This window comes from Prunus mume, linkage group LG5, assembly GCF_029339155.1.
Source record: "Prunus mume cultivar Tortuosa linkage group LG5, ASM2933915v1, whole genome shotgun sequence".
NCBI lineage: Eukaryota > Viridiplantae > Streptophyta > Magnoliopsida > Rosales > Rosaceae > Prunus > Prunus mume.
Window position 1 is genome coordinate 18,037,255 of NC_142702.1, and position 9,526 is coordinate 18,046,780.

The 9,526-nt window shown below is 37.1% G+C and overlaps 1 protein-coding gene across 1 annotated transcript; it reads right to left on the reverse strand.

Annotated features, from left to right (window-relative positions):
- Positions 1 to 4,072: 4,072 nt before the first annotated feature.
- LOC103331643 (receptor-like protein 6) lies at positions 4,073 to 7,199 on the reverse strand. Its single transcript, XM_008234287.3, has one exon. The coding sequence runs from the start codon at positions 7,173 to 7,175 to the stop codon at positions 4,335 to 4,337; it is 2,841 nt and encodes a 946-aa protein (XP_008232509.2). The 5' UTR covers positions 7,176 to 7,199; the 3' UTR covers positions 4,073 to 4,334.
- Positions 7,200 to 9,526: the final 2,327 nt, after the last annotated feature.

Consider the following 9,526-nt stretch of genomic DNA (forward strand, 5'->3'; position numbering starts at 1 on the left):
TGCTTTGGCATGGTGGAGGAGGACACCCTAGACTAGAGCCCAACATTCGAAGGAGAGCACAATGACCGAGAGCTCCCTGACACTGCAAAAAAAAGTGGCAACAGTCACAATTTTGTCACCAATTTTGGTGACTGTTGTGGGGCTCACTAAAGGCTTTAGTCACCTTTTTTTACTTTTTTGGTGACTAAAAAGGCTTTCAGTCACCTTTTTTGCTTTTTTAGTGACTAAAGCCTTTAGTAACCCCCACAAAAGTCACCAAAATTGGTGACAAAATGATAACTATTGCCACTTTTTTTTGTAGTGTGAACATTGCCGGGTTGATAACCATTTCTGTTTTCACTTTTTAGTTTTCAATCTTTAGTTTTTATTTTTTTTAAACTGAAAAACATGAAACTTATTTAGTAACTATTTTCAGTTTTAAGTTTTATATGGATCTTGGAAATGAACGGTTTCTTCAATTCAAATTGTGAATTTGATGTCAAGGAATGAAAGTGCATCTTCAAAAGAGTAAGTAGCATTTTTTCATTGACTTTTCGGAGTTAGAAAGAAGTTATGGTGAATTTTGAATTATGAGATCCGGAAGAGCGTCGACTTTGACTTTTGAATGGCCCCGGCCAAAAGTTAAGAGAGAAAAGAATAGAATAGCCCATCACTCCAAACAAAAATGCCCCAACCAAAATAGCCCAACACTTGATAAAGTTATCCCAGTTATTTGATAGATCAACATTTTGTCTTAGAAGGCCCATACAATTAGGACAAAGAGGCAGCAAAACCCCAACAGCTGGATAGAAAACAAAGCCAAGGGTGAAGATTGAAAGGTCATGTGTGCAGAGCTACTGGGAGACTCCAACACGTGGGAAGGAACAAGTTTCAAGCAAGAAACACCCAGCGAACCATGGGATGTTGGCGCGCAAAGTGGGAATCATCCTTCGAACCAGCATGTATACCCATTTCTTTCCTTCATCAGATCTGACCATGAAAGAGGAGAGGAAAGAGAGGAAAGGGGATGGCTGAAAATAGGAATTCTTCACTAGGGCTGCTGCGGGAAAGGGACCTTGAGCTCCCAAAATCCCTGATTTTTCGCAAAGGAGCAAAGTATATTTCACCAAAATAGGATGATTGAAGGGATGAAGGAAGAAAGGAAGGGAAAGACTTGGCCAAATGGGATGGAAGCCATTAGGGTTTCTAGGAAAAAGAATGGCTTCCATCGGCTATAAATAGGGCCTCTTCTACCCAATAAAAATTATCCACAACCAGATAGCAAGCTTCCTCTCTTACTTCCAAAACCAACAAATTTTGTGCTTAGTTCATCTTCTTCCTCCTCAGTTTTCCTTTTTGGCAGACTGTTCTAACACTTGACAGAACCTCTGTCAAGCTGCCGGAAAAATGCTCAAGCCACCCTTTTCTCTTTTTCCCTCATTCTCAACCAAACCTCTCTGCAAAACCCTTTCTCTCCTACCTTAATACCCCATCTTTCCCCTAAGGAACACTTAAATTCTCTCTTCAGTGCTAAACTCATGACAACTTTGCTTCCATGCCACAAGCTTCTCATGCCAAGCTAAGATTCTACCTGTAAGCACTAAGAATTTATCTGTAAGCAGTCATTATTTTTGTTGGTGAAGGTAACCAAGGTGTTTCCTAAGGCTTCACTATCCTTTCGAAACATTTTGGGGTCTGATCTTTGACTCAGACACAAGGGGTAATTTCATCTATTTTGCTCTTTACTGTTGACTCATTTATAGTGCTAGAAGAAAAAGGCCCCTACACTTTTATTCAAACTAGGTGGATAAAAAGTACGGTGACTTTTTGCAAGAATACAAGTCTCACACTGAAAATAAAAAAAATTTACTCTACTAAATAGAGATGGAATCAAAGATTGCAAATAACCAAAGGAAACATGACCCAACCGCTGATGCAATAACCAAATCTTCTTATGTTTCTCACTGACAATACCCCGAACTTGATAAACACAATCCGGTGCAATGTCATCCACATAGTAAAGCCCTCTCTTAAGGGACGAAAACTTTGGATAAGCACCTTCAAGGGCGGAACTAGCCCAGGGAAGGTTTTAGGGAAAAAATAATTAAATAGCCTAATATTTTTAACTATAAATAAATAAAAAATATACAATTGCATATCCTACCACACCAATATGCATAGTCAAAGGTCTTCCACATTTGTATTTGGTGTCAAAGTTTATCCCAAACATCAATTTTAATCCTTTTACATTAACGTTTCTCCAAAAGAGAAGCATTTTTCAAAATAAAATTCACCCTTTCGTGAATAATATGGCTCTAATTCTATTTTTTTTTCTTGTGTTTACAACTAACTTGATTTATATGATTTAATATATACTTTTATTTCTAGAAGAACTATAGAAACTGTTAGTAAAAAAAAATTATAATTAAATTTTAAACTAATAACTTTAACTAGCCAATCCATTGAAAAATTCCTAATTCCGCCATGACCACCTTTAGAACGTGAAGCAAATTTGTCAATAATATAGCTCTCCTTGAACTGCAGCAAGGCAGAGCTCTCCTCGGCATGGCAAGACGGCTGCTGCAAAGAGTCTACAAAGTTGGCAACCACAAGATGAAACAGTAGTAGAGCTATCTATTTATGGACAGGCCACGTGATCAAATGGTTGATCAATAAACATATACGTGCATGTTTGACTACAAGTCAATAGCAATGCATTTATGGGTATTGGACGTGTTCAGCATCAGCTCTTTCTTGGGGATTTCCTCATCGTTTCTTCGGTTTCATCATTGATTGTTCTGTTTGTACACTGTACAGTATTGGTTTCGGAGGATAATTGCTAATTTTGGTCGGAAATTTGTTGTAAGGAAGACTTCCTGAGGAGCTTGGCACTTTGAATAATAGTAAATAAAAGAAACAAAACATCTGTTTGTTTTCTCTTCCCTCGAGGTTTCTTTGCCTTCCGTTTAGATGAGGCTTGGAATTTAGCTAAACGTCAGGAGTTTAAAAGGAGAAACGTCAGGAATTTAGAAAGGAATTTATTAAATGACATGCATAAAAAATCGTGGAAATTGGGGCATCAAATTTCCAAGTCTAATTTCCATCAAAATAGGCAACATTTCACAATTTCCATAGTGTCATTTACAAAATTCAACATATATAAATTCAAACACTGAAATCTTCAATTGCCAAAATGATGTAAACCTAAAGTGCGCCCTTTACATTACATGTTACATATTGTGCTTGCATTTTACTACGTCAGATTTCCTCTACTATTTTGATGAAACTTATTAATTGAATTTGATTGCAGACCAAATCAAGTTACAGTATTACGGAGATCAAACATATAATTTAGTATTTCTTTAGGGGTTCATTCTTCTTCTTCTCCGTTCTTAATTATTTTAGTCAAATTTTATTTATTTATGCATCAATCTTATTGATATTTCTTTTCTTAATTTGAAAGATATTAAAAATAAAAATAAAAATTTGAAATATGAGAAAAAATTATTTTTTTTAACTTTTGAAATTATTTTTTTAGTAATATAGCTCATGAACTCAAATCTGGGATCCATAAGTGCTTGGGCTGATGGGGTTTTTTTTTTAATTTAAAATTCTTATTTTTAAATATTATGTGAATATTTGATTACCCCTAAGCAAATAAATAAATAAAATGTGGGACCCATATTTGTAACTAGGCAACTAACAGGAGATCTGATGGAAACTCTAACAGCAGAACCACATTGTAACAAATTGAAAAGACTTTATGTAGGATTACCGCAGAGGCAACTATAAAAAGTGAAAAATAAAAAAGGTAGTTGACTTGCTTAATTAGTTTATGTGTGCTTACTCCACCCGGTTGGCGTACTCCACAGTGTTCAGTTTTTAATTAAGTCATAGTTCAAGGATAGGAAATGAAGAGAAAAGAAACAGGAGAAAGAGGAATGAAGGGATGCGGCGGAGAGAGGTGCATTGGGTTAGGGTGCGGGTGATTGAGTTGCACCCAATGTACTGTTTGCTCTTTTGCAATTAGCAGCATCTGAGGCTTTGGAAAGCTTCAAATTCATTTCATCCAATGTACTCCGTGCTCAATTAATGATTAAAATCATTTTATTACATTATGAAGGCAGAAAATCCAAATACACCACAACTATAAAGATAGAGCAAGGTTACGTGAATGAAGGAAAAACAAGAAAGCAACTCCAAATGCATGACCTTATAACAAACTATACTTCTGCATCCCCCACTCTACCCACAGGACAACTCCAAAGATAGAGCATGGTTACATGGAAGAAAAAACAAGAAAACTACGCCAAATGCTTGACTTTATAACACACTGAATTTCTGCATCCCCAACTCTACCTTTTCCATATCATTAGCCTAACCATTTCAACGATCTTAAGAAACAACTCCTGCCTTCTTGTGACCACGACATCCGCAAGAACCACTCCCACTACAAACCCACTTCCAATTCCAGCCAAACAAAATATCAAATCAAATTCAAGCGTTCGAGTTGAGCCTGAATCACTGTCTTCTTCAATTGAAGGTGGCGGTTGAGGGGCCTCTTGATTTCCGCATTTTGGTAATGGATCTCCACACAATCCTGGGTTTCCCTCATATGAAGTGCTATTCAATGAAGTAAGTTGGGTACCTTGCGGTATAGGACCTGTGAGATTGTTGTAAGACACATCAAAGTTCCCAAGGAATGTAAGCCTCGTCAGCTGTTGGGGGATCTGTCCTGACAGCTTGTTCTGTGAAAGGTCCAACGATTCAAGATTCCTTAAGTTCCCCAAGGATGATGGAATAGAACCAGTGAGAATGTTGCCGGAAATATTAAGTGAGCGAAGCTCCTTAAGGTTCCCAATGAATTCTGGAATCTTACCTTCAAATTTGTTGTTTGAGATATCAATGGCTGCAAACCCTTCTTGAATCTTTGAATAATACAAGTCCAGACCTTTAATTGCTAATGTGATTGAGTAATCCACACTCCGCCCAATATAATAACCATTGACTTGATAGAGTAAGTCTATGGACATATATGTTGACTTGTTTACAGAAGTAATATCTGGAAACAAAGGTGGAATTTCACCTGTGAAATTGTTGAAAGACAAATCAAGAATGCGTAACTTGGGGAAGTCAACATTTGTTCTAGACTGCCCTATTACACTGTTGAAGCGATTATGGCGCATTGCCAAAAGTTTTAACACTGGAAGAGTCCCCAACCAAATGGGAAAAACATCACTGAATTGATTGTTTGACAGAACCAGATACTCAAGCATCACACAATTCGCCAATGACTTTGGTAATTGCCCCTGCAATTGGTTATGACTAACATCAATCATCCTCAAACTGCTTCTGTTGTTGTATGATTGAGGCATCGTGCCTCGAAAGGAGTTGCTTCCAAGAAGTAAAAGGACTAGACTATCACTAAAGTTTCCGAGACACTGAGGAAGCACGCCACTCAAGTTATTTTTCGACACGTCAAGGAACCGAAGAGAACTCATATTGCAAAGCAATGGTGAAATTTCTCCAGTAAAATTGTTGTTGTCAGCTCCAAATTCTATCAGGGATGGTGGAGGGATCGGTAATCGTCCATGAAAAGTGTTGACCGAAAGCCTCAAGCATATTAGGTTAACCCAGGGTATGACAGTTGGAAGTTCTCCTGAAAAGAAGTTTCTAGAAATGTCCAGGAGTACCAGAGTTTCCTTGCTTAAATTCCACATCCAGTTTGGTACTTCGCCACTGAATTTGTTGTCTGCCAGGTCCAACCGCTCCAAATTTGTCTGATTTTGTAGGAAATATGGGAACTCTTTTAAATTGCATGAACCCAAAGCCAAAACGGCGAACTGCCGAAGAGTTGCGTTCATAATATTGGATCCAGTAACAAATTCAAAGTTGTTCGAACTCAATTGGAGTTGGTAGAGATTTTGTTGCTTGTGAAACATTTGAAACTCCACTACACCGCTCAGGTTATTTGCCTGTAGATAAAGGATCTCGAGATTGATGAGATTGGAAAATGAGGCCGGAATTGAACCAATCAACTGGTTATAAGCAAAATCTAGGTAAACTAGTTTGCTAAAGTTACCTAGCCAAGACGGAATTGGACCAGTTAAAGAACTCGTACTAACTCGGAACACAGTCAATTGGGTAAGGTTTGCCAAAGAATCAGGAATTGGACCTCCAAAATTGCTTTTTGAAATGTCTAGGTAAGTAAGTTGTCTAAGATTGCCAAGTGCAGAAGGAACCGACGATTTTGAAAAATTGCATTGAGCGACATCCAACTCTTGCAATGAGTTAAGCTTTTCAATCGAAGAAGGTATGGTTCCGGAAAAACTAGTAAACCCAACTTTCAGTGAGATGAGAGGACTACTTCGATTAAATTCGGGCAAATATCCAGTGAGATCTTGGTTGTATCTCACACTAAGAGCTTCTAAGTTTTGTAGACCGAAAATTCTCACTGGGAATTTGCCAAACAAATCACATTTCTTGAGGGCAAGGGATGTTAAAAATGATAAATTTGTCAAGGAAACGGGTATAATCGATGATATGTTGATGAAACTAAGATGAAGAGTTTCTAGACTAGTTAAATTTTGAACCAGACTTCTCATATCGGATGGTTGAAGTTTCAACAATCGCTGAGGATTATCAGGATTTCCATTTTCAAGAAAATTGCAACACAGATTAAGGTATGTCAACTTGGACAAGTGTGAGACTTCAGATGGGACTTGACCAGAAAAGAAAGAGAAAGAGAGGTCAAGATGAGTAAGGCCTGGAAAATTTCTTATGCTAGATGGAATTTGAGAGTGATTGAAGTTATTGTCAGAGAGGCTTAACCTTTGAAGATGCACCAGGCTGAACAAGCTACTATTGGAGTCGAAAGAGCCGTAGAGATAACTGCTGCTAAGATTAAGGCCAATGACATGACCCGTCATCTCGTCACACTCCACGCCGTCCCACGAGCAGCAGCTGCTATTTCCTTCTTCATCTGGTTTCCATGATGAAACCTTTGGATAAGCACCGTCATTATTTGAGGCAAATGTGTCAATCACAAAGCTCCCCTTGAACTGCAGCAAGGCAGAGCGCTCCTCCTCATGGCAAGACGGCTGCTGCAAAGAGTCTACAAAGTTTGCAAGCATAAGATGAAACAACAACAGAACTATTAGTTTCGAGAGCATGCGAATCGACAGGTGAATCCCCATAATTTTTTGATATTTTTTGTTTGCACTCTTTGCTAAAGAATCATCTATGAAAGTTAAAGCTGGAGAGCTATCTATTTATAGACTGGTAATCCGAATCGACACGTTGCCCATAATTTTCTTGATACTTTTTAATATTATTTGAGCAATAGCGTACACGTGTCAAGTAACAATTTAATATTATTTGACATTTTGATCAATATAGAAGTGATGGGATAATACACATGTCAAGTATCTATTTATGGCATGAGGTGACTAAAGTCAACAACTCACGAACTGATTAATAAAAAGGTAAATGCAAAGAAATAATCATCACAGAAAATTCTATCCTTGCAATTAAGTGCCAGCGAAAATTCTATCATTGCAATTACATATGATTAATTCGATGTCTTTTTTTTTTTTTCAATTAGAAAGACCACAAAACTTCAAATCAATTTACCATTATATTCGATGTCTGTTAAATTGATGATGTGGCAAGCAGAAGAGCGGTCTTTCCTCTGTATATCTTCAACTTGGATTCAGCATGGATGATGCAGCACCACCCAGCCCATAGCATTTGGAGCGTTCGTTATTGAGCCAGTGCAAGATTTTAATATTCAGTTTATAAACAGTTCTTACTTGAGCATTGCCCTTGTATTTCCAATATTTTTAAATATTCTTTTCTTTGCCCTCTTAAGCTAAATAACCATCCCTGAAAGTGAAAGAGCTATCTATTTATGGACTGGCATGATCAAATGGCATTGCATATATACGTGTACATAGTAAATAACTATTTAATGTTACTCCGAATTAACCATCTTCATCAAGAGAATATTTATTGACATTTTGATCAATGAAGAAGTGATTGGAAATAATAATAATAATAATAATAATAATAATAATAATAATAATAAAACTCGAGGCGTGGTGTTTTCACACTGCAAATGACTAAAGTCAAGAACTCACCATCACAGAAAATTCCATCCTTGAAAATAAGAACCACTGTTGTCAATTCGAAGCAAAGAAAAAAATGGTAAATTGAGTTGAAGTTTCTTGGTCTTCTTTTGTTTCGAATTGACATAATTGCAAGGATGGAATTTTCTGTGATGAATATTTGGTTGCATTTACACTTGTTTATTCAGATCCGAGTTCTTGACTTAAGTAATCTGGAGTCTTAAAATACTTCTTTATTGATCAATACGTGATTAAATATTTTCCCTTCAAGTATATGCAATGCCACTGTTCGTATCCTTAAGTCATCTGAAGAGAAGTTTCTGCTGAATTAGAAGGAATTCTCCTTAACTGTAGAACTACATTACAATAAATTTAAAAGATCAGGGTATGTGATTGTTAAAACATGTCTTAAATGTGTAATCACAAGGTACTAAACTGTAATTAACCCAAAAATGAAAAATTCTGTGACGATTAAGGGGTTGCATGTCTTTATCGGTCCATACATACGTGCTTGACTTGAACAGAGGGGCTGGGTAGCATCCAGATTGATTAGCAAATTGACTTGGAGTTTCTTGGTCTTTTTAATCGAAAATATCACAAATTGCATATATGTAATTTATCAGAACCTTTTTTTTTTCTCTTGGGGCTTTGTAACAAACATGCACGTCGCCATGTGCTATGTACTTCAAGTGAATTAATAATAGGGGGTTAATTTTGGTAATTTTCGTCGACTTTTTGCACCTATATAAGTTCATTTTAGTCATTCAATTCAATTAATGAATTTGAAGTCTTCGTATTTCAATCCTTTTGGTGAATTAAAAAGTGTAAATCAATAGTTTTAATAGAAAAGTTGATATATATTCAAATTCCTAATGAGGAGTTGGGTTAGTCTTCGGATTTGGTGACTTTGATCTAGGTCCTTTGACTTTTGTGTCATAGAGAATTACATTCCTTTTTAAATATTTTCGACAATGTGTTATGTACCTTTTTTTTTTAATAGGTAACATACAATTTTATGTTCTCTATTTTTGTATCTGACTTATAATAATATTATTTACACGAGGACTAAACCTAATGAGTCATGACTCTGAAGCCAGTGAGCTCCCAAAAGGTCTCGTGCTAGATGAAGATGATCATGTATATATAAGGCACATCACCCCATCTCCGTTGGTCGATGTGGGATGTTACAATCCACCCCCCTTAGGGGCCCAACGTCCTCGTCGGGACACTTACACCACACGGCAGAATGACTCGATACCATTCAATCACATCCCGGATCGGCTTCGCCGTAGCATGATATTGTCCGCTTTGGGCCCATGCCCTTACTATTTTGTTTCTGCAGGAACTCACAAGCAACTTCTCATGGTCGCCCATCACTGGAATTGCTCTAGCCTAAACTCGCTTAACTTCGGAGTTCCCAT

Coding starts and splice junctions, on each gene's coding strand:
- LOC103331643 (XM_008234287.3), bottom strand. CDS start 7,175: ATGGGGATTCACCTGTCGATTCGCATGCTCTCGAAACTAATAGTTCTG.